At 47.4% G+C, this 25,555-nt stretch overlaps 2 protein-coding genes across 9 annotated transcripts; one reads left to right on the plus strand and one right to left on the minus strand.

Moving 5' to 3' along the window:
• Positions 1–268: 268 nt before the first annotated feature.
• Positions 269–20,784, minus strand: DUSP3 (dual specificity phosphatase 3). 7 transcript variants are annotated; one of them, XM_059878239.1, is made up of 5 exons: positions 20,624–20,757; positions 19,174–19,313; positions 16,306–16,359; positions 15,798–16,024; positions 269–5,771 (listed from the first exon to the last, which is right to left on the minus strand). In XM_059878239.1, the coding sequence occupies exons 1-5, from the start codon at positions 20,666–20,668 to the stop codon at positions 5,764–5,766; spliced, it is 474 nt and encodes a 157-aa protein (XP_059734222.1). In that variant the 5' UTR covers positions 20,669–20,757; the 3' UTR covers positions 269–5,763.
• CFAP97D1 (CFAP97 domain containing 1) lies at positions 20,767–24,236 on the plus strand. 2 transcript variants are annotated; one of them, XM_059878554.1, is made up of 6 exons: positions 20,793–20,987; positions 21,539–21,609; positions 21,868–21,986; positions 22,921–23,044; positions 23,550–23,606; positions 24,113–24,236. In XM_059878554.1, the coding sequence occupies exons 1-5, from the start codon at positions 20,864–20,866 to the stop codon at positions 23,604–23,606; spliced, it is 495 nt and encodes a 164-aa protein (XP_059734537.1). In that variant the 5' UTR covers positions 20,793–20,863; the 3' UTR covers positions 24,113–24,236. The 2 variants fall into 2 exon arrangements, with proteins under 2 accessions (XP_059734538.1, XP_059734537.1); XM_059878555.1 differs by lacking the exon at positions 22,921–23,044 and having other exon boundaries at positions 20,767–20,987.
• Positions 24,237–25,555: the final 1,319 nt, after the last annotated feature.

Raw genomic sequence — 25,555 nt, forward strand, 5'->3', positions numbered from 1 at the left:
TGAACTGACTGATTCCATCAAGTATTTTTTTACCTGTAGGGTTATTTCTGAAGTGAATGCTGGGTCTGAGAGAGTAAACAGTCCCCAGTCTCAATGCTATGCTATGCTAAGTCACTTCAGTCGTGTCCGACTCTGTGCGACCCCATAGACGGCAGCCCACCAGGCTTCCCCATCCCTGGGATTCTCCAGGCAAGAACACTATAGTGACATACAAATGGGCATGTGTCTAGTTTGCTAGCGCTGCTGAAACAAATTACCAGAGACTGAGTGGCTTAAACAACAGAAATTTATTGTCTCATAGTTTCTGGAGGCCAAAGTCTGAGATCAAAGCATTAGCAAGGTTGGTTCCTTCCAAGGGCTTCAAAGAAGAGTCTGTTCTGTGCCTACCCCCTCATTGGCAGTCTTTGACATTTCTTGGTTTTGCAGAAGCTTTGCCCCAATCTCTGTCTTCATCTTCACATGCTATTCTCCCCATGTGTGTGCGTATGTCTTAATTCCCCCTTTTTATAAGGGCATCAGTCATGTTGGATTATCACCCACCCTGATGACCTCATCTCAACTAATTATATCTGCAACAACCCTACTTCCAAATAAGGTCACATTCTGAGGTCTTTGGATTCAACATATGAATTTTGGATTCATAGTCAATCAACAATTCAATACATAACAGCATGTTTTTCCACAAGGCTGCCAACCCTGAGTGTGGGCTGTTAAATTTTTTTTAATTGAATTTATTTATTTGGCCACATCACGCAGCATGTGGGATCTTAGTTCCCCCTCCAGGGATTGAACCTGTGCCCCTTCAGTGGAAGGGCAGAGTCTTAACCATCAGACCGTCAGGGAAGTCCCTTAAATTGAATTTAATAATTTAAATTCAATTATTAGTAGTTGAATTTCTAGCAAGGCTGTTTTTCTACATGATGATTTAGTGGTTTTTGTTTCTATCAAGCTGCCTATTCTTAAGTTCACTTGTCAAACATTTAATGAAGCAAGACCTCAGGCACAATGAACTGATACATACTCCCCACCCAGGAGCTCCAGTATCAGGGAAGGAATAAATTCTTCATCCACATAACCCCAATACCAAGTAGAAAGTGATTGGTGACACTAAGGAAAGGGCCAGATACATTCTTTTAAAAGGAAAAAGTGTTTGGGACCTTTAGAGAAAAGAACAACCTCTTCTTGCTGGGGTGGGAAGACGTGGCATTTGGACCAGACTTTGCAGGACAGGCCACATTTGGAAAGTAAGTTATGCTCCTCTGACTCCTCAGGCTTGTAGAATGCTTAATCCGAAAGTGTTGGCAAACACTGTAGTTTCAGTCTCTACTTGGTTCCCAAGCCCCCTGTCTCTAATTCATGGAAACTGAGGACTGTGTTTCTCTAGTCTTTTAAAAAATATTTATTTTGATATATTTGGTTGATCTGGGTCTTAGTTGTGGCACGTGGGACCTTTGATCTCTGTTCCTGGTCGTGGGCTCTTTAATTGTGGCACTCAAACTCTAAGTTGCAGCATGTGGGATCTAGTTCCTCGACCAGGGATCAAACCTGGGCCTGCTGCACTGGGAGCGTGGAGTCTTAGACATTGAGAAGTCCCTTGGCTGCATTTTTAAACAGATTTGCTGCCACAGATCAGTGGTAAAAATGGAGGATCTGGATTTGGAGGGCAATCTCTGTTTATAGACAGTGTCTGCCCTGAGGGAAGTCCAAATCACCCTGTCTTTATTCACAGTTGAGAAATCATTCTCTGTAGAGGGCAGGGTCTCAGGACAGGTGGAAATCTACTTGGTTCAGCAGCTCCTGAGGGATGGCACTAAAGAGCCTGTGTCATTCACCCTCCTGCTTAGAACAGGCCAGTGGCTCCCCAGCCCCAACACGACTAAACCTCCACTTCCTTCTGCCTAGCAGACCAGGCTGTTTAAGGTGGGGCCCTGAGTCATCCCCAGAACCTAACTGCCACCCTTTGCCTGCAGGAAGGCCCTTCTCTGTAAATCCTTGTTTCAAATGATAAATAAGGGACTTTCCTAATGGTCCAGAGGTTAAGAATCTGAGTGCCAGTGCAGGGGACTCAGTCCAATCCCTGGTCTGGGAAAATCCCATGGAATTAAGCCCATGTGCCACAACTACTGAACCCATGTGCCACAGCTACTGAAGCCTGTGCGCCTAGAGCCCGTACACAAGAGAAGCCACTGCAATGAGAAACCCGCACACTGCAACTACAGAGTAGCTCCCACTCGCTGCAACTAGAGAAAGACCATGCGCAGCAATGAAGACCCAGCACAGCCAAAAAAAAGAAAGAAAGGTAAAGACGGAGCGGGGGACCATCATAATAGGTATAGGGACCACTGCAATGGGGTTGGGTAGTGGGGAAGACAGATTGGACTCAACTCTGAATATAACAAGGAAAGTGGGAATTTATAGCCAAACAGCAGGGTAGGGGGGTCAGTGAATGGAAAATTACCAAGAGGACACATTGGGGGTGAGGGAGGATTCTGGCGAAAGGAACCTAATGAGATTCTTGCTGAAGGCAGGCTGGGGTGGTCAGACATCACCTGGGGATGCTGGGGGGTGAGACACCTGATCAGGTATTGAAGGTGACCAGATATGGAGGATGGGGAATTCAGGCTAAACTGAGTTGGCAGGATTCTTGCTAAAATGAAATAATATAGAGATGACCATAAAAGTCTAAAAGACAAGGAAGGCCTAGCTGAAGAAGAGTTCAGCGGGGCCTGACTAATAAAGTTGACCAAAGAAGACTGTCACCCTTTGCGTTCAGAAACGTCTATCCCCTCAGAAGCGATTCCTTCCTGCCGGGGTCCAGCCCCGGTGGATCCAGGGAATTCGAAGCGGGGACGGCGTCGGCGAGGATCAGGAAACAACTGCTTAATTAAACGTTAATTAAGGATATAAAGAGTAATAGAATAAAGATAGCTCAGTGAGGAAATTCAGTGGAGAAAAGAGGCTGAAATAAGGATGGCTCAGTGAGGAAATTCAGTGGAGAAAAGAGGCTGAATAATTCAGCCAGAAGGTAAGAGAAAGAACGACATGGTGAGACCAAGTTTCAGTGAACAAGGCCCGCACTTTATTTTCCAAAGTAGTTTTTATACCTTAAGTTATGCATAGAGGATAATGGGGGAAGGGGTAGAGTCATGCAGCAAGCCAGGCTCTCTTCCTGCAAACTTATCATATGCAAAAGCTTAGGTGATTTGCATCATCTTCTGGCCTGTTAACATTTTAAGACCCTTTCTTCAGAAAACTTATTTTTCTCTAAAGGTGATTGGTCAGGAGCCACCCTCCAAAAGCATTAGATAAAGTTGCATTCCTACAGAGCAAAGGTGTGGTGGGCTATAACAAGAAAAAGAATTAACTCAAGGGTCCCAGGTTACAAACATTAAAGCTACTACTTACACCAATTATATTAATCAATACACTGCCAGGGACACAGCAAGTAAGGGATATGGAAACTTAGCAGCAAACATTGGCCCAACAAGTGAAAATCCCTTCACCAATACAATTTCTAATCAATCTTTTAACTACTCAAAAGAATCTGTGTTTAGACAGTTTAGAACATCTCCTGCCTCTCACAGTCGGGAGGCTCTGAGCAATCACATGTGGCCGGAAAAACCTATTCAGGCAGGCTAGAGGATTTCCAAAGGAGTTTGTAGGTTGAAACACTGTCACACCCAGGAATTATTAACTGGAGCTGTAAGCTAACTCTTTTTTCAGAGAGGTAGTGGGGGACAGCCCCCTGTAAAGTCAGAGGTGTAGGTGAAGGCACAAAGCAGAAAGTAGGCAGACTCTGGTTTTGGGTGTAAATGCTCGAGAATTTCCAGGGGGACTCCTGAGGCTCGATCCCGCCTTTGCGTATGCCAAGCCTCCTTCCTCATGACCTTTGTCATGGGTGGAGCTCCTCACGCTGGATCCCAGCAGTGATAGAATTCCAGTTGAGCTATTCCAGATCCTGAAAGATGATGCTGTGGAAAGTGCTGCACTCAATATGCAATATGCACTCAGTATGCAATATGCCGGCTCCCGGCACCTTCCCTTCTTTCTGCCCTCCTCCTCCTCCTCCTCAGGGTGGCCCCCAGGCGCGATATGCAGTCCTCTGGTTCATGGGCCTTCAAACTAGATCCCCCAGAACCCCAGCTTCCACAGAGATGGTTCACGGCTTAAAAACCATGTACATTTTAATTAGTTAAAAATATAATAGGGAATTCTCTGGTGGTCCAGTGGTTAGGAATTGGTGCTTTCACTGCCAAGGGCTCAGGCTCAATCCCCGATTTGGGAACTAAGATCCCACAAGCCCCATGGCCAGCCTAAGTAAATAAATAAAAACATAATAAATACACACATTATAACAGTGTGGTATGCATCTGCTTTGAATGAATTGGAGATGACCCACTCATGGTATTGCCTGCAAATTAACTCATTTTGATGTAGACTTAAAAAATGCAGTCTTCGTGCATTTGGACCTCTTATAAATGGGATCATCAATTCAGGAAGCCATAGCTCAGAGACTGTCTTTTTTAAAAAGTTAGCTTGGACATTTCCACACTCATGAAATTACACAAGGGAGCACAGAACATCCTTCCTTAGTTCTGAGTAGCAGGCTGTGCCTGACACTGTTCCACCCCAATGGACAACAGAAATTAACCGGATACAAAGCAGATAAAACACTGTGATTATCACTCATGAGTCTCATTTTACATTTGGTGCTCATTAAAGCAGACTGGACCCTTAAAACAACAGTATACAGAAATCGCAGTTTGTCCATACACAATGGCTGCTAGGTAGCTGATAAAATGAATGGGAATATAAGAAACAGAGGGTACAATATATTGTTTAGCAAAAACAATCAAAGTGTAGAACATTTTCCATTTATGGATATCTACATACACACATGTACTTCCCTGGTGGCTTAGTGGTGAAGAATCCACCTGCCAATGGAGGAGACTCGGGTTCAATCCCTGGGTTGGGAAGATTCCGTGGAGAAGGAAATGGCAACCCACTCCAGTATTCTTGCCTGGGAAATCCCATGGGCAGAAGAGCCTGGCAGGCTACAGTCTATGGGGTTGCAAGAGTCAGACACAACTTAGTTGACTAAACAATAACAACAAACACACACGTATCCAAACATGTGTGCTTACACATGCACGGCACTTTTCCAAAAGGATATACTTAGAACTGGCTTCCTCTGAGGGAGAGGTATTGAAGGTTTGGGGTAAGGTTTACTAAACCTTTTTGCATTGTTTGAATTTATTACTGTTCCTATACAGTATTTCCTTTTTAATTAAAATGTTTAAGTTCTACTTTAAAAACATTACCCATTTTATATATCAGTGCTTTTGTATCAAAATATGAAGATTAGGTTGCCAAAGAGGTTTGATAATACTGAGCTAGTCTAATTGCCTCCTGCTGTAGAAGGTGAGCTGGAGACCAGGAGGCTCTTTTTCCGCCCAGGATCTTTCTGTCTGGAGGAAAGTCACTCGGTTTTCTCTCAGTTTTTTATTCAGAGGGGAAAAAAGCAATGCTTCTTATAAAAGAGTTAGTGCTAATAGAGGAACTTATAAAACATCTAGGGGCAGGGGATGTTTAGGGACTGCCCATTTGCAGGATCACTCAACTCCTAAAATGCCACGCAGTCATCTTCATGGGAGGCGACCCTGAGACTCACCCCATCCCCCCTTTCTTAGGAACATAAATCTTACCTGCCTCATTGACACTGGTGGGCCACTCCAATCAAGAATATTCCAATCAGTTATACAATCATAAAGCTGGAATTTTAAAAAATTAAATAAAAAGATTATTCCTAAGCCAGGAATTTTCTGGTACTGGAGAGATGTTCAATAAATATTTACTACATGAATATAATCATCACAGAACCTATAACTAGATCAGGAGGGTGAATTTTTAAATGATGATCATTAGAAAAAGCAAACATAAAAGCTAAGCATGAAAGTATAAAAGAAAATCAACTATGATAAGAAGGACAAAAAAGACCATTTCTTCATAATATAAGACATTTATTTTGGTTACAGTTTTAGTGTTTTAACACTAATTTGTGATATGACAGACATTAAACTTATTTTTTTTAAAACCAGTTTAATACCTTTCCCTTTTCTGTCCAGAAAATTGATGCTTTCACAGTCAAATTACCCTAAAAGCTGACAGCAGGTAAGTTAAGCTTCCAACCAATCTATTCTCTCAACCGGAGATGGCCTCCCTTTCCAATCAGGATAAAATCTTGACTTGGAAGGACCATCGTTGTCAGCTCTTCAGTGATTCTTGATGCCGGTTTTATGACAGAAAATTTCCTACGAGAAAAGCTAACATCTTCATATTTTAAGATCAGTGCTTATTTCGATTAAAACATTAGCATCTTAACATTGTGACACAAAAGGCACCAACATTTGCCCAAGCATCCATCACCATGAGTGGAACACAGCGCCACCTGCTGGTCATCACATTGTTACACACCCCATAATTTCCAGGTGGCGGTCCAAGTCAATGGGGATTCTCGTAACAACGCAATGGTGTCAGAGCCAAAAGGGACCTTAGAGGTCTTCAAGTTTAGTCCCCTTGCTTGAAAGATGGTGATTTCTGCTCTCCAGCTAACCTGGAGTGGCAGGGAAACAGACAAGCCAGTGGAAGATGTACTGCTTCAGAACTGAGAAGAAAACCATTTGGTGCTCTCATTTGGTCTAGATGGGGCTCTCCCAGTCAAAGAAAGAGACCAGGTCAGAGGAGGGGATAGAGGCACCCTGAGTTCCTATTCCATCACTTTCCGGTGGCAGAGGGGGAAGCTGTCCAGATGAGCATGTGTTGGCTCTTACACAACAGAAGTTGATTTTGTTTTTACTCAAAGTAGGAGCCACATTTCGTGAAGGAAATATAGGGTTTCTGGGACTAAAGACTGAAGAAATCCCAAGTTATTAGCAGAAAAGTAGCCCCAAAGTGATGGCAGTAATTCTCCCCATGGCCTTTTCTCCAACATGTCCCCACACAAAGAGGCTTTTCAAGAGGTCCTGTCAGCAGACCTAAGTAGCTGAGGCTGTCTCGTGTGAGGACCACCGCCTGGGCATGGGAGAGGGACCCCAGCCCCAGCTCTCGAGCCTCTTCCGGAAGTGGAGCAGAAAGCTCTGACTTAGGGATGCTACGTGTTTCCGAGAAGAGCCACACATCCTAACCCAACTGGGGACCCACACTTCTTATTTTTCCTGTAGCAGGCCCCCCTCCCCTCCCCCGGCACTATGGCTTGACCTGTTGTCCTCTGGCTACAAAGCTAATTGGCCTCGTGCACAGGGGCTGGGTCAACAGCATGCACAGCGCACTGAGACCTTCCCGAGGGCTCATTTCTTGAGGAGGAGTGTAGTAGGAGAGGAAGAATTCAGCTTCAGAGAGCAGTCAACCTGAAGTTTCACCTCAGCTCTGCCTTTGAGCTGGGAAGCCCTGAGCACCCCACCCCTAATCACTCTGAACCCCAGTTCCTTTTCTTAAAGGTACCAATACATGAATGAGCCCAACACCAAGTTAATAAGGTTATTGTGAGGATCAAGTTAGATGAAGTGGAAGAGTTATCTGGCCTCTGTGAGGGACACAGTGGGGGAAAAGGCCGTTTCACTTGGGTGGGTCTATGGGGGCAGCCTGGTATCTGAAAAAGACAGATTCTAGTCTGTTCAGGGCTGCTACGGTCACAGAGCAAAGGGGACATCCAGGCTGGGCGGTGCTGCTTCTGTCAAGATAGAGATCATTACCCCTGGGTGTTAAGCCCCAAGGCATACCTGCCTCTCCTCCACCTAGCTGGAAGCTTCTGGTCAATTCTCGAAAAGGCACATTTCCCACCTCCACATGGTCAGAACCACTGCCTGAATTGAAACTTAAAACTGAATTTTAAATATTCAACAAAAGTCCCTGATATTTCATTTCAGGTAAGACTCCTTTGCAAATCCTTGCAAGGGATCCTACCACCAAGCCAGGCTTCTGGGAGCTTGATAGACCCACCAGAACAATGCCTTGCATATATTTGGTGCTCAAGAAAAGAAAAAAAAAAAGTTTAATTCCACAAACTTTTATCAAACATCTATGTGCTAAGTGCCAGGGGGCAGAGCTGAGGACCACCTCTCTGCCATTAGGGAACCTGAAGACGACGGCACTGCGTTGCTGGCCCTGATGACAATTATGCCGAGTGCTAACAAGACTGTGTTCAAAACAAAACTCCTCTATTCTGACAAATGTGTACACACGTGTGAGTGTGAGTGTTCATGGCTTCCAACATCATCCTAAAAAGTCCTTGCAAAGGCTGTTTCTTTTTGTTTCTTTGCTCTACCATCAATAAAGGCGCCATTTGAACCTTCCGTCATGTTTCCTTTCTGCCTGGCTGAATCATTTTTGCTCCCAAGGCTCCAGAACCTTTTCTGGCAGCAGAGAGCTGTAAGAACTACCTGTGAGTGGGCAGGGTGTGAGCCTGGGCCGTTCAACCCCCCGTTTGTCCAGCCACTGGCTATGTTGCTCTCTCACGCACACGTGGCACACGTGCTATAATTGGCCAATTTCCTCCTCCTGTTCTTGGAATAGCAACTGAGACAAAAAGCAGTGAGCACGAGTGGCTTGGGCCCGCCAACACTATAATTTAGGACAAAACCCTTGTAATTCTCCAAATGGTGGGGTTTTTAAATAGGCTGGACTTCAACACCCTGTTTTCTAAAAAAGAAAAATAAAACCCTGCCTAAGGAACTACTCTTCTAACGACCAAGGGACTGAGAGCCGAGTATCCCTAAAAGGCGGATTCTGAACTCAAGCCTTCTAAGGAGTCACATTTTTCAAACTATTGATCTAGGAGAGTCCTTCAAGAAGGGGGATGTGTCTGCCCACACAAGGGCCTCTTTGTTTCAGTATCGTTAATCCTAAGGAAATCGTCAAATGCAGTTACTTGATGAGCATTTCCACCCACGGATAACTGACCCCAGCCAGCTTCAGACCTCATGACGTGTCTCTGTGAGCAGGGCGTGGACGGCTGTGAGGATTCAGGGGAGACAGACACAGTGGGGGGAGAGGGGCCCACATTTGCATAGTTCCTTTACAGAGCCCCATTCAGGAAAGGGCTCAGGGGTGGGGGCTCGGAATAGGGGGCGGGGGAGGTCAGGAGGGCCCCCGTGAGCATCTCAGGCCTTGCACTTCCACAGACCTCTTGCCCTGGGTCGTCCAGGAGAAGCACACCTGTCACAGGCCTTCCCGCTCTGGGCCCCCACCTCAGGGTGAGGACGTCAGGGTGATAAACTGCAGGTGCAGGACACGCCAGGGAGCAGGACGCCCTCCTCAGCAAACTTCTTTATATGCTCCCCAGGGTAAAAGCGGCCCAGGGCCGTGCTGGGACAGACGTGTGGGCAAGTGCCTGGTGATGCTGGGAGCAGGGTACACTGTGTTTCCTAAACATGGCAGCCTGTGACATCACAACCAGGGACCCCCACCCCCGTCTGACCTCTAGAGAAGAGGCAGTGGGGGCGCCCTAGAGTTTCAATTTTCCCTCCTTGACGAGTCTGTCATTGAGCTGGCAGAGCTGGGCCAGGAAACCGTCGTTGGGGCCGATCTCACGGTTCTGCCTGACGATGCTCAGGGCGGACTTGACATCCATTTTCTGACGCATCATGAGGTACGCGATGACGAGGGTCGGGGAGCGGCTGTAACCCTCACGGCAGTGGACCAGCACTCGGCCTGTGAGAGACGGGGACGTGATGAGCTGGGGCTGGCCCGCCACGCCTCAACTCCAGTCCAAACTCTTCCCAGGACATGCACATGCAACTTACACTGCCAGGCCATCCTGGGCCCACCAGAATGGCTAAGATGGCAAAGATGAATATAAAACACACAAAGCACTGTCAGGGATGTGGAGCATAGCTAGGACTTTGATCTGTGGCTGGGGAAAGTGAAAAAGAGTGACAGTCGCTCAGTCATGTCCAACTCTTTGTGACCCCATGGACTATTCAGTTCACGGAATTCTCCAGGCCAGAATACTGGAGTGGGTAATCATTCCCTTCTCCAGGGGATCTTCCCAACCCAGGGATCGAACCCAGGTCTCCCACATTGCAGGCAGATTCTTTACCAGCTGAGCCACCAAGGAGGACCAAGAATACTGCAGCCTATCCCTTCTCCAACAGATCTTCTCGACCCAGGAATTGAACCAGGGTCTCCTGCATTGCAGGTGGATTCTTTACCAGCTGAGCTACTGTGGTTAGGGGAGGGGATGTACCAGCCCAAGAATATTGCAGTGGGTAGTCTATCCCTTCTCCAACAGATCTTCTCGACCCAGGAATTGAACCAGGGTCTCCTGCATTGCAGGTGGATTCTTTACCAGCTGAGCTACCATGTTTGGGGAGGGGATCATGGCTTCAGGAAACCATGTGGTGGGATCTACTCAAGGTGACCATGTGCATCCCCCAGGGCCTGGCAATTCCATCCCAGACCCACACCAGATAGGACTGCATACACATGTCTGCTAAAAGAATCCCAGCAGGACATCATAGGCAGCACTAGTCAAAACAGCCCCAAACTGGAAACTCCCAAAGGCTGGTCAACAGAAGAGTAGATAAATACTAAGTCTGAACAGTCTACAACTTCCCAGATACAAACTGGATGAAACACACAAACAGGATGTGTAGGATCCCACAGAGTAGAAGTGTCAGGGGAATTTACTGGTGGTCCAATGGTTAGGACACGGGACTTCTACTACAGGGGGCACAGGTTCAATCCCTGGTTAGAGGACTAGATCACATATGCGGCGAGGTGTGGCCAAGACAAAACTGAAAAAAAAAAAAAGGCCAGCAAAACTGAGCTATGCGTTTAGAAGTTTGGATAGTGGTGTGGAGGTGGGAGATGAAACACTGGGAGGAACATGTGGGGCTTCTGGGGTGCTGATCAGGTTTAGTTTCTTGATCTGGGGGCTGATAGTGAAGGACAGGGAAGTCTGGCATGCTGTCCATGGGGTCGCAAAGAGTCAGACACAACTTAGCAACCAAACAACAAAACACGGGTGGTGTGCAGTGCATTGATCTACACACTGCGATCTGGTACTAACCTACATGAATTTTCTATTTCAAGCAAAAGCAAAATATGAAAACCACCCAAATGTCCATCAACAGGTAAATGGATAAACAAACTATGGGACATCCATCCAACAGAACACTACTCAGCATTACAAAGGCATTCCTGCCACGTGCAACAGGATGGAAGAAACAAAAGAATTATGCTGAGTGAAAGAGGCCAGACCGAAAAAGCATACATACTGTGCAACTCCATTTACACGAAACTCTACAAAATGTACACTAATGTCTAGTGATAGAAAGCAGATCAGTGGTTACTTGGGAGTGGAGGAGAGAGAGGAGTGGAAGGGAGAGGTCACAAAGGGAGGTGAAGGAAATCCGTGGGGTGATGGATAAACTCACCATCTTGGGTGTAGTTATGGCTTCACAGATGTATACATATGTCAAAACTTACCAAACTCTGTGTAGTTTAGGGAACGTCAATTAATGCCTCAACAAAACCATTTCAAAATAAAAGGACCATGAATGTCAAACACAAACACAGAGAATCAAACAATGTATGTACATGTTGTTCAGCTGTGTTCCACTCTTTGCGACCCCAAGGACTGCAGCCTGCCAGGCTCCTCTGTCCATGGAATTCCCCAGGCAAGAATAGTAGAGTGAGTTGCCATGCCCTCCTCCAGGGGATCTTCCTGAACCAGGGATCAAATGTAGGAGACCCAATGTACACTGCAGACAGCTTCTTTACGGTATGAGCCACCAGGGAAATTACTAGATCCGCCCCCTCCCCCTGACTTTGACATCATCTCCTTGTTCCCCTTCTCCCTGCAATCCAGCCAGCCAGCCCCTTGGCCTGCGAAAAGTGAAAGTATTAGTTGCTCAGGCCTGTCTGACTCTTTGTGACCCCACGGACTGGAGCCTGCCTGCAACACCTCTTTTCACAGGTGTTTGCTCCAGTGTCCTAGGAAGGTCTTTCCTGCCCACCTTCTAAAGAGCCACAGTCCCACTCTCTATACCCCATCATCCCCTTGCTCCGTGCTTTAGTCATCCCCATTTCCTGGGGGCCACACATCTTTTTCACTTATGTCTACTGTCATCTTCCCCCAAAACGTAAGCTCCTCGAGGGCAGGGATGCCTGTCTGTTTTGCTCCCTGTTGTATCCCCAGCATTGGATGAAGGAAGGAAGGGATGGTCAGGAGAGGCCAGAGCATCATCAACAAGGTTCCCCCAATCTTTTATTAAAGTGGGAAGGCCCCTTGAGCAAGAAGCCTTGGCTTCTCTTATCCCTACTCTCTCCTCCCACAGAGTGCTCAGTTCAGGTCTTCATCATCTCTCACCTCTGCCCCTTCACCTCCAAATTGAGCTTTCCCTCCACCCTCACCCTCCAGCAACCTACACAACAGCTGGAGGGATCTTTTTCCAATATAAATGGGACCTGTCACCATTAGCTGGGTAGGCTACCACCAAAGCGTTACTTACCAGGCTAACCGCCCGCGGCCCCGACACCTTCCCAGGCTATTTCTCACCTCTGTGCCTTCACTCATACTGTTCCTCCTACCTGGAACACCCTCTCCCTCCTCAACCTGGCAAACTCCTATTCATCCTTAAGACCCCAGCTCAACTATTTCCTTTGTCAGCATAAGGATGGAGAATCCCAATCCTTGAAGTCATGGGAATCTGGGTTTAAATTTTAACTTGCTGGTTGTGATGGTTAAATGTGTCAACTTGGCTTGTCTATGACACCCAATTGCTTGGTCAAACACTAGTCTACAAGAGATTTTGTAGATGTAATGAACACCTCCCATCAGTTGACTTTAAGTAAAAGAGATCACCCTTGATAAGGTGGGTGGACCTCATCCAATCGGCTAAAGATCTTAAGAGCAAAAAACTGAGGTTTCCTGGAGAAGAAAGAATTCTGTCTGCAAAGCCCTGCCTCAGTTTCCAGTCTGCCCGACAGATTTCCAGATTTGCCAGCCCCATGATCACATGAGCCAATCCCCTAAAATAAATAATATATGTGTATTTTATTGGTTCTGTTTTCCTGGAGAACCTGGACCAATACCCTGGTTATCACCCTATGACCCACCTAAGAATACTGTGCCTCACTTTCCTCATCTGAGCTAATAATACCCATGGCCCAAGATGGCTGAAGATTCAGGGAAGAGATATATAAAAGCCTCAGACTAGCACCTGGCAGACATGAACATTCAATAAATAAATATGAGCCAACACTACGAGTCTTCTGCTGGCATGTGGTGCATCCTCTTCTGTAGCAGTCCAGCTCTGTGTTTCTGTTGGTCACACACAGACCAACCCTCCTCTGCCAGAGTGTGAGTTCCTTAAGGGCAAGGACTATAGGGTATTGATTCTGGATACCCTACAATTCCCAGCATACATTAAGTGTTCAATAAATATTTGCTGATCAGCTGAGTGAATGATTCCCCACCAACACCTCTGCATGGGCATTACTGTGAAGGAAACTTGCTGACCCAGAGTCAAACAGTCTGTTCTATTCCCATGACCCTAGCCCCAAAACATAACCTTATTTTTCCCAATGCTCTCAGGGTAGAAGTGGGGAGTTCTCCACTTCCCTGCCCAGTCACTCTCTGGCCAATGGACCCAAAGTATTCAGAGTAGGGCTTTCCCTGTTCCCATCCTGGCAATGGGACCCTCTGCAGAGCAGCTGCCTCATTATCTAGAACCTGGAACATACTCAGCATGCACAGAACTCATAGAGCCAATAAGCAAGGGGAGAGGTCAAAGTCCATCCTTACAGGCCTCGCCCATACACTACCTCCTCCAGGAAGTCTCCCTTGATCTTCCCAGCTGGAAATGACTGCTTCCTTCTCTGAGGGTCCCTGGCCAATTCCCCCACCCCAAAGTGATGGGCCCCCAGCTCCCTTGAGCCCTGCACAGTGTTGGAGGCCAGTGTATTTCTGTTGGCTTACTTGACCAATCAATCCTATAAGTATTTCCACTGGGCATTAGAACCCATGGAATTTTTTCCTGTCACTGGTTCAGTATTCCAGTGTACCTGCTACATGCCCAATCTATGTCAGGTGCTAGGGAGCCAGGCAATGGACACAGTGGATTCAGACCGCGGGCAGGCTTCATGGATGAATGGACACTACGTCTAGGGCTCAAGCATGAGGCAGGGTCTGCCAGAGGATGGGTCAGGAAGATGCAGAGAGATCCCTCCAGACAAATGACCCAACCCACATGGGCTAAGGCAGGAGGTCACCCAGTTGCATGGAAAGAGGAAACTGTCAGGGAGCTCTAAGTTCCCTGAATGAATGACCAATGGATATACAGGAAGAGCAAAATCCATCCCCTTCACTGGGTCCCTCATTCTTGTCTACAGCGGAGCTCAGTATAGCTGGAGAGGAGGCATGTGATGTGTACGAGGCTGGGGAGGACCACAGAGGGCCTGATGATAAAGACTGCAGATATCCCAGGCAATCAAACCTCCCTCCTGGGCCCCAACTGTGTGATAACCAGCGGCTAGTAAATTGTCCGCTGGAAATCATTGCTGTGGGGAGGCTGCTGGGACAAGCAGCATCAGGGCAGCAGAGACAGGCTAGAATCAGGGGGACAGGGCTGATCATGCCTCAGTGGGAGTCGCTCCCCCTCGCCAGGTTTGGGTGAGGAAGAAGAAAGGGGCTGGAGGAAGCGGCAGGAAGGTAAAGGCAGTTGCTGACAGAATCAAGCTAAAAGCAGAAAGGGCAAGCGGCCCAGCCTGCTCAGCTGCTGTCTGCCCTCTGGCCTTCTAGGATTTCTCTCTGGCATGCCTCACCTGACAGCCAGCATTCCAGCAGTTCTGCTTTGGTCCTGCCTTATATTTTGGACCTGCAGGAAGCATTTAAAAACTGGGCCAAAGTTTCCTGACTCCCAGCCTAAGTCAATCGGGGCTGCCCCCCTCCCCTAGCCAGGTAATGCATGTGACCCAGCTCTCACCAGTGAGGTGAGGGGGACTCCACTGGGTGGTTTCTATGGGCTGTTTTATTTGTTCTTAAGAAAAGAGAAGGGGCATCCCTGGTGGCCCAGTGGCTAGGACTCTGTGCTCCCAAAGCACAGGGTTCAGGTTCCATCCCTGGTCAGGGAACAAGATCCCACATGTTGCAACTAAAGACCCCACATAGAAGACTGAAGATCCTACATGCTGCAACTATGACCCGGCGAAGACAAATAAGGTAGTAAATATTTAAAAAAAAAAGAAGAAGAACAGAGAGAAACATGAGGAAGAGATGGTGGCCTCATCCATCACTGCACTTTATCCTGTTGGGAGGTGGTAACCAGATCTACCACAGGCGTCTTCGGACCATCAGGGGAGTCCCCAACACTGAGGGTGGCAGAAGAGTCCTGAAGCCACCAGAGAGCTACTGCATCAACCAGCCCTGGAGCTGGTCACCTCGGGATTTCTTATCACAGAAAATAATAAATTTTCACTATTGCAGCTATCTGAATAGGGGAGCAGGGCTGGCAATCAACCCTCAGCCAAAGTCAATGCAAACACAAGGGTGCCGAGGCCTTGTGTCACGTGTGGTCACTTAACAGGCAGCCAGGTGAGCAGAGAGAGACCCAAAGCTCTCAGCCTTTCACACAAGAGCCAGAAAACATCAGGTTTTCCAAGAAAAGGCCTGTCATGTGCTTGTTTTCTAAAAAAATCAAGTTCAACCTGCCTCCCAGTAAAGCAACTCTACTCCAATAAAAATTGATTTTAAAAAAAGCTGCCTCCCACCGTTTCCTGGGTGGCAGGTCCCTTACCGTTCTTCTGAGCCAGAGCCTGGTCGATGAAGTCTGCCGCCTTTTCAAAGTAGGCGCTGAGGTTGAACTCCTGTGTGTCATTGGCCTTGATGCCCAGGTAGGTGATCCCGGAGTCCTTGTAGAAGTTGGCATTGGTGTTGACGTGCATGAAGGACCTGCCCTCAGCTGCATTCAGGACATGGGTGATGCCCAGCTTCTGCAGCTTGGGGATGTCTTGAGCCACAGACCTGGACAGGAAACAGCAGCAGGGGAGGATCAACTGACTACCTGGCAGCCCTCAGGGGAGGAAGATGGAGAAGACCCTAAGCCTCTTGGCTCAGAAAGGAACCTTCCGTGCTCTGGCCCCTGCTGGCTTCTCCAGCCTCAGCTTATGACCCTCTGCCCTCACTCCAGCCAGCTCCAACTACCTGCCACAAATAGCCTGCGTGCATTCATGCCCACACTATTCCCGCTACCTGGAATGTCCTTCTCCACCTTCTTCATAAAGGTGCACCCTCTCATATCTCACCTCCCTTGGCAGCATTTCCTGATCTCCCCTTCATCCAGCATCGTGCTCTCGATCCTGTGGGTGGTGATATCACCAAGAAGCTAAAAATGGAGCCAGACTCCAGACAGCCCTGTCACTTACTAAGCTTGAACAAGTCACTTAACCTTTCCATGCCTCAGTTTCCCTATCTGTAAAATGAGGATGATAACAGTATCTACTCCTGGGGCTGTTGTTAGTGTTAAATGAGCTGTTCTATAGACAGAGCCTGACACCGTGATCAGGGCCACTATCCTAATGCTTGATTGTGCTTATTTGTTTAGATGTCCAGGCTATGAGCTCCTTGATGGAGGAACCATGTCTGCTTCATGTCCGTATGCCCTGCATGTGCTCTAGTACCTGGCACACACAGTAGGTACTGAAGGAGTATGTGGTGAATCAGTGAAGAATGAAATCAGCACAGCCCAGCAGCCTTCTTCCTTGGATTATAGAGTGCAGCAGCCCCCTTCCATCCCCTAGAGGGACCTTCCTGCCATAGTCCACTAGCCACGTCTCTGAAGCTATCCTGGGTGAGTAAGCACTTGGGGAGCCAGTAGAGGTTACAAAACATTCGATCTGAATAGTCAAAGGGCTGCTTTATTTCATCTCACAACAACGTCCCAATTCAAACAGCAGTTTACACTTTACACAAGGCCTTCTCCTGCGTGATCTTGTTTGCCTGTCACATCAGCCCTGGGAGGAAGGAAGGACAGAGCTTCAACTCTGGCCCGACAGGACAGACGAAGGACATGCATATGCTCTCAAGGGCTGCTGCATGGCAGGGCTGGGAGGAGGCCTCTTTTCTCCCGACACAAGGCCTGCTCTATCTTCCCCCTCACTCTGCTTCTCATGCCCACATCAACCACAAATCTCACGAGGCAGAAAACGGGGCTCCTCCAGGTTTCACTCTGCCCTGTGAGCCCTGATCAGGGGCCCTGATTTTGTTAAAGCACTTCTGACTGCAAGCGGTAGGGGAGAAATAGGTACTCAGTCAATCTTCCCTGTGGAGCACTCCCCATGCCCCTGTCTGTGTCAAGGTCAGATTTGCTTAAAGGCAAGGGATGTGTTTTCTACAGTGGCCATTGGCACGTGCCACCCTTGACCACCACCAGATGTTCACATCTTTGGTTTCCACCTTGGAAGTAGTGACAGCTGACTGAGCCAAACTGCCCAAGACAGCAGGGTTTCCAAGAGTGCCAAGGCCCCTTGCTGCCTGGGTGGATGGAAAGGGGCTTGTTCTCAGAACTTGGCAATTACTGAGGACTCTGGTACCCTTCGTTAGCTATCAGGACACTGCACACAACTGTAAAGTTGCTCATTAAAAAGGATCTAAAATAACTAACTTTGAAGAGTCACTGCCATTCACCTTCCTTCTCAAATACTAAGTCAACATTCAACAACTTTACCATCACTACTGTGAATGATGGCTTGTCTGGTGGCTCAGACGGTAAAGAATCTGCTTGTAATGAGGGACACCCAGGTTTGATCCCTGGGTTGGGAAGATCCCCTGGGGAAGGGCATGGCTACCGACTCCAGCATTCTCACCTGTGAAATTACACAGACAGAGGAGGCTGGCGGGCTATAGTCCATAGGTGCACTGAGTCAGACACGACTGAGCAATTAACACACACACTGTGAATGAACTTTGTTCAGTGCCTGACACCAGTGATGCTCCATATGGTGAATGAGTGACAGATGGACGAGGTTGGCCCCCATGAAGCTGGGACCTGACTGCTAGACCCCCTAGTGCTGTGATGACCCCCATTTTTGCAGCAGTCCTTGGCAAAGTAAGCATCAGGTCCTAGTCCAAGACCTGGGATACAGACATGAACAAGATATTGACCCTAACCTCACAAGCCCTCACCTGCTCTGGGCCACCATTTATTCCTGTGAAAAAGGAGAAAACCGGGTTAGACTTGCGGTCTCTGGGCCCACGGAGGTTAGGGCCTCAGGGTCTCATGAAAATCCAACCCAACCTCCTGTGCCCTCCGGAGGCTACACAGGCATGGGAATCTATTTTTTACTTTTGGCTGAGATTTCAACACCTCTCAGAATGGCTATCACTAGTTCTCTCCTGCTACTGAGAAATTCTTACTAGTAGTTTGACTATGAGAAAATGAGAAAATCGATTTGGTAAGAACTCCTAAGTGTTAAATAATAAATGCATTTCCTGGTGGCGAAAAGGTCGGCAGCCTTTGCTAAGTGATGGCCCAGGTCCTCAGGGGGTTTATCATTGGGTCGTTCCAGAATTCTAGATAAATCAAACCCTAAGTGGAAGGTAGGGGGAGGAGCGAGGAAACCTGTCCCCAGATCTCTGAACCCCCAAGTTTGGGAAATGTCAATTCTCCGATCTAAGCCTGCCTCGCCGGGAAAATTCCACGCCCGAATTGTGACGTCAGCCCGTTGCCATGGCAGCGAAGACAGACATTCCGCGGTGACCTCACTGCAGAACCAGGCAGCTGTCACATGACGCGCGGGCCGGAGACCGGTCGGGCGACAGAGGGCCACCTGTTAAGTGAACCTGGTCGCCCCGACACCGCCCAAGGCCGAGCACCTAGAGGGTGGAGGCCCCGGGCCGGACACCGGCTGCCCGAGCGGCACCGGGTCTCCACCACCCAGGGAAGGGAAGGACAGAGCGGGGACGGGGCGGGGTCCAGCCCCTCCGCCCCATGCACGAAGGGTGGGCGGTGACTCCAGCCCCCGCCCAGCCCCGGCCCCGGCTTCCGGAGGAGCGACCCCGCCCCGGCTCCCCCCACCCGCTCCCGCCGACGCCCCCACCCCAGCCCTCGGGTGGGCGGGGCGCCCCGGGGAGGGGTCGGAGGGGCGTCTCGGGGCCCGGGAGAGGCGACTCACGCGTTGCCCACGTAGATCCTGGGGGTGACCTCGTTGCAGGGCTGGCTCGGGAGGCTGTAGCAGCCGCTGCCATCCGAGAGCAGGTCGTTGAGATCCTGCACGGAGAGCTCGAACGGGCCCGACATGGCGGCGGCAGGGCCCTGCACGCCCGGGCAGCCGCGAGCGAGGGGAGAGCGGCCGGGTCAGCTGGGCGGGGGCTCCGGAGCCGGGACCCGCCCCGTCCCGCCCTGGAGGCGGGCCCGCAAGGCGCGGGAAGCGGCGAAGCGCGGGCGTCCAGGCGCGCTCAGCTCCGGCAAGTATGCGCGCCGCTTGGTGCCCGGGGGACGCGGGGAAAGACTTCGGGGCCTGAGTCCGGGGCGGAAATGCTGCCACCCTGGAGTTTCGGAGAGTCCTCTTCCCGCCCCCCGCTGAAGCATGGACGTGCAGTAACTACACTGGACTAAATGCAGGGCGTAATAAAAGTTTTTCTTGACCGGGGGTACACCCAAGTGTCGCTTAATTTTCTCAGGATTACAGGGACACCCGGGTTCCGACTGTGAGCTCTGACTGCCTGTTGCGGACCAGCAGCGTTGGCTTCACCCGGGAGCTGGTCAGAAATGTAAAATCTCCCCCGCCCCCCCACCCCGCCCAGCTCAGACCTGCTAAATGAGGATGTGCATTTTACAAGCCCTTCTGGGGATCCCTACGAAGGTTAAAGGCTGAGAAGCCCAGCTCTAGGGCTCATTTCTTCCAGCCTTCAGTAAGAGTCGGCATCCTGCCTAAAGCTTGGGCTCTATGCAAGCAAGCATGGCATTCTGGTCCTGGGCAGTGACTTAACCTCTCTGAGCCTGTTTGTTGAAAAAAAATGGGGGTAATAAAAGCACCTAACTCCTAGGGCCTTTTGAAAGATTCAATATAACATTCCAGGAAAGCGCCCAGCTTTACATAGTGAGCACTAGGTAGGGGTTCTCCCTCTCCATCAGCAAACGTGTAGCGCACCCACTAGGGGCTACACCTCCTAGAGCAGCTGCCAGCCCACTACAAGCCACATGATGTCAGCAACTCATCATTTACTGAGGTCCGGTTACCAGCAAATGACCATTCTCCTCCACTGACATGAAATGGCAGATCTCCCCACCCTCCAAAGAGCAACTGTGGTGCTGGGAATTCAGGAAACCCACATCCCGAGCCCAGTTCTGCCACTAATTTTCTCTAGAGCAGTTTGGTTGTTGCTCTGGACTTCAGTTTCCTCACCTGCAAAATGACATTGAATCAAATTATCATTAAGGGTCTTGTATTGATATCTCCAACAGCTGTAGTCTCACACCTTCAGGGAAACCATTGCAGTGGAGACTAAACTTACAGCCCAAGGTGTATAACCAAGGCTGGTTTTCTCCAACCTCCCACCCCCACCCCATGCCTTCCCACCCCTTCCAGACAACACACTTTTTCCTGCTGCCCTTGGTGGCACCTGCATTCCAGATAGGTGGGAAATCTTCTGAGCCTCAGTCCTCATCTTGACTGGGACATAGGTTAACTTTCAAAAGAGAAGCCCAGGGACAACCAGGCATGCTCCACTGCTCCTCTTTCTTCCCCGGGGACCTGTCCCTGATGTCATAACTGAGTAACTATGACAACCCATCATGGACAGCTAAGTACCTCACAGAGGAGCCTGGGTGCCTCATTTCAGAAGTGAGACTAGGAAGAGAAGATGAACAATTCCCTGGATTATCTGGCCTACCCTGTAATTGTCTCTAATCATAGACAGAGCACATCCTTCAGGAAGAAGCTGGACTTTGGCCACTATGCATTTCATAAGAATAGAATACAAATAGGTATGTGGGGCAATTTAAACTGGACACTATGACTAGAATTCTGAAAGGGCTCACCTTAAGAGATATTGATGGTGAACCAGAGCAGTACACAGCTTTGCAATGATATGGCCTTATCTGCTGAGTCTGGTCAAGAGGGTATTAGCATCAGTGACAAAATTTATCTTCCACCAGGGAGTTCCTTTGATGGAAACACTCATTTATGCTCTTTAAAGCCAAAAAGCTAGACAGAGGATGAGACTGCAGCATCCAGTAGCCAGGCTAGTCATATTGGGAAAGGGTGGGAGAAAGGCTCTTTCATTAGCTTCAAGGAACATTTATGTCTGTAAATTTTATTTTTCTCAGCCCTCATCATGCTTTCATGTCTGCTCAAAACTCTTCAAATGATGTCAGTTTGGGAAAGTCAACTAAACCAGAATCCCTGAACTGAATTGGTTCAGAATTCAAACTTCCAATGTTTTAATCAGTGTCATTGTGTAGAATGTGAGCAGAGTCTCTAAGGCTACTAAGAGGATACCTGTGATGTAACATTGCTCTCCTTCCTTCCTCTCCAGTGAAGCCTACTGTTGATACCAAACCTCCAGCAGCGCACACACATCACATCTTAAAATTGAGCAAACTGCAGGTATTTGTTCTTGCCATCTGCAAATGTACCTTATCTATGTCCCAAAGAGGTCCAGTTTCCCAGAGCCTTCTAAATACCCACCACTTCCTCCTCCTCTCCATACACCACCCCTGGATTCCTCAGCCCTGCTCCCAGTCTCCACTGTAGCCCCCAGTTTGCCCCTTTCCCATAATCCCACAGGAGGGGGATACTCACCATTGTGAGAGGGAGCATCATGTAGTGATGATGTCACCATGGTGGGGTGGGGTTTCTCACCAGGGTGAACAAAAGAGAATCGACAAAATTGAATACGAAAACAAGCAACTGTGTCAAAAAATCGCCAATGCCCACCGAGGCCCCGCCAAGGTGGATTGCTGGAACGAATATTTTTCCAAGAGGTAGTATTATTTCTCTTCATTTTCTGAAAGTCAAAACTGACTTCCCCCTTGCTGGGCTTTAGTACTAGAGGCACACTTAAGGAAAGTTATCCTGAGGGATAACCAAAGAGACCATGTTAAGGAGAAAGAAAACCACCCCAAACAAGAACCTTTCTCTAACGTTAAAGAGCTAACTTTTGTTCCCTAAGAGACTCTTTGGAGTCCTATTTAGAGTTCGTCACAGAAAAGCACTTTTGTAAAATGGTGATGATAACTGGGATTTTAATATAGCATTCTTAAAATTGTTTCTGCAAATATTTGCTGAGCAACTACTATGTGCTGAGCACCAGAAATACAGAGGTGAAATGAGATGTATATTTCCTAACCTCAAAACACAAGGTCAGAAAGGGGACATTTATGCAAATAATTATGCAGTCTGATCAGGGCTACAAAAGGAATGTATGTGAGGAAAATGAGTGTGTATCTGTGTGTCAGTGTGTAGGGGAGAGTGTCAAGATGTCTTTCCTGATCCTTGTGTATTTAAAACTGGGTTGAAAGCTGAGGGGAGTAAGGTGAACCAAAACTATTACCAGCTATTTGTGATTTCTGGGTAGACAAGACCTTCATCACCTAAACCAGAGAGTCTCAATCCTGGTTTCATATAATAATGCCTGGGGAGCTATTGCAAAATGCTAATCCCCAAGCTCCATCCCAGACCAATAAACTAGAATCTTCTAGTAGGCTGCAGGGCTGAGAACCACTGGCCTTAACCTAAAAAAGCTTTGCATGTTTCCCAGAACGCGGTCTGGTTCAATAGGTTCTCAGGGCTCCGTGGAACAGCAGGCTCCCTGCACTCAGGCAGCCTGAATTTCTGACATCATAACTTCATCTTCCCCACTCCAATCTGGAAGGAGAATTTTATTCTTCACCTATTTTAGGATTTTTTTTTTTCCAGCTTAAACAGAGAAACAAGGAACCGGGAGCTAGTGAGAATCACTGTGGAAAACCAGGGCATTCTGAAGAGGCTTGGTGATCGCAAACCACACTATGACCGCAAGTCGTCGGAGTTAGATTGGCAGGCACGTGGGTACTCTGTGATAGCTTTATTCACTCACAGAATCTGGCTGTGTTCAGAGGAGTCAGTCTCAGGAGAGGACAAAATTGTTGGAGGACAAAATCATGAGGAATGTAACAATCTGTAAAAGAAAAACTGCCCAGAGCCTACAAAGCTAACAACAGGAGCAAACCCTTCACCAGCTAAGGACATCCCCTTGATAGCAAAGCCATTATGTGACAGCTTCAGAAAATATCTGGTAACATCTTCCCTCATCCCTTAATTCATTTAGATTGAATGAGCAAGCAAAGAAGATGAAGGGTATACAATTCAGTATGTGGTTGATTTGTTTCATGTAGGGACAATCCTGCAAGAGGCGGGGAAAAGCCATCTGCAGTGTTTTTATAAACTTCCACTCTCTGGCTTTGGTCTGTAAGCCTTTTCTAAGACCCATAGGATTTAGAACTTCAACTTTCACACCAGCACCTGGGCATTGACATAAATCTTTCTGATTTTTTTTTTCCTTCAAGAATTCAAGACGCTATATCAGAAATACAACCAGATATCTTCTCTCCCGAGATAAATAGGTATGTCTCTACATGGCTGCTCTTTATCAGAGAACATGGTGATCACAATTGATGGCAAAGCCCTAAAACCCATGTAGATGGAGAACGAGGGGCCCAACCAAGGGGTGAATTTTGCTCTTCTGTAATATTGATTGGCCATCCATTCGGGGACTAGAGTTCCATTTTTGTTTCCTCTCTCCATATAAGTAGGAAATGACTGCCTTTTGTCACCAGCTTTGAGGCTTTATGTGAGTCTAAGGGGAAGTGATTTGTTTTAGTAAGACATAAACAGGAGGTCTCGTGGCTTTAATGTTATGTTGAAGTTATATTACGGGTCTCTGTCACTGTTCAAAAGTACTATTGTGTTGGCATTTTGTATTATTTCATATTATTAGTAATGACTAAGTTCCCCTGCCCTGCTGCTGCCCCTATGGAGAAGGATAAATGGACACGTGGGCTTTTCAAAGAATAATTCTGTATAATTGATGGCTCTCCATTTCTCTCCCTCTCCTCTCCTTGAATGCAAGGTTACTCACCATGGATAAGACAAGAGAAGGCCCTAGGATTTCTTAGCTGCTTAGGATTTCAAGGCACTCCTAAGTGGCTGAATGCTCAATCTTAGGATGCTACAATAAAGCTTGGAACATAAAATGAGTAAGTTACATGTAAAATACCCAAAGGCATTAAGTTCCATCCCCAAATGGAGACAGAATGGGACAGGCAGAAGGAAAGATCCAACAGCACTTTTATTGGGGGCTATGAAAAGTCTTAATGAGAGAGAGAAAGTGACAGCTTTTTAAAGCATACACCATTAGCACCACCCCAAGCAGGAAGAATAGGTTGGGTGAGATGATTCAACCACAAGATCAGCTCTGTGGAAATGGAAAACAAAAAGCACATGAGGAAATTAAAGTTCAGACAACACAGAGGAAAAACACCATTAGCTTCTCTGTGAATACCCAGGATTGGAAAAGAATGCTTCAGTGAGATTTTCATGGACTCTGTTCATTTGTAGGGAGAAGCAAGATTGAAAATGTCAAAAATATCTCAAAACACATGACAAGACAATGTTGCATGGCTTCTGGGATTGGTCATGCTGGTTTTGAGCCTTTTTAAATGGTTTATTTGGAAGGAGAGGAGATCTTATATGTTCTTATCAGAAATAAATGTTTTATTTTAAAAAGATTTACAGGAAGTTACAAATAAATGTATGGTGAGGCCTCCTGCACCCTTCTCACCCAGCTTCCCCCAATGTTAACATCTTATCTAAATACAGTATGGTGTCTCTCCAGGAAAGTTGACATTGGTACAATCTATAGCACATACACAAATTTCACCACTTACATATGCACTCATTTGTTATGTGTGTGTATAACTCCATGCTGTTTTTATCACAAGTGTGGTTTTGTATTAATACAAACACTTTCAAGACAGTTAACTGTACCATTATGGAAAATACCTTACCACCGTTTTTGGCCACAGCCAGCCTCTGCCTCCCAGCCCTAAACCCCGGCAATTACTAATCTGTTTTCCATTTCTATAATTATGCTGTTTCATGAGTGTTACATAAATGGAGTCATGCACTATGTAATCATTCTTTTCAGATTGTTTTTTCCACTCCATATAATTTCCTTGAGGTTCATCCAGGTTGCATGTGTTGATAGTTCGTTCCTTTTTATTGCTGAGTGGTATTCCATGGGATGAACGTACCACAGTTTATTTAACCATTTACCCATTGCAGGATATTTGGGTAATTTCTGGTTTTTTGACCATTATGAATAAAGCTGCTATCCACTATTATGCACAAGTTTCTGCATGAAAATAAGTTTGATTTCCCTGGGATAAATGCCCAAGAGTGTACTTATGGGATTATGTGATAAGTCCATTTTAAGAGAAATTACAAAACCATTTTCAGAGTGGTTATACCATTTATATTCCCACCAGCAATGAGTAAGCCAGCTTTTTCATAT

Source organism: Bos taurus, chromosome 19, assembly GCF_002263795.3.
Source record: "Bos taurus isolate L1 Dominette 01449 registration number 42190680 breed Hereford chromosome 19, ARS-UCD2.0, whole genome shotgun sequence".
In the NCBI taxonomy this organism is placed as follows: domain Eukaryota; kingdom Metazoa; phylum Chordata; class Mammalia; order Artiodactyla; family Bovidae; genus Bos; species Bos taurus.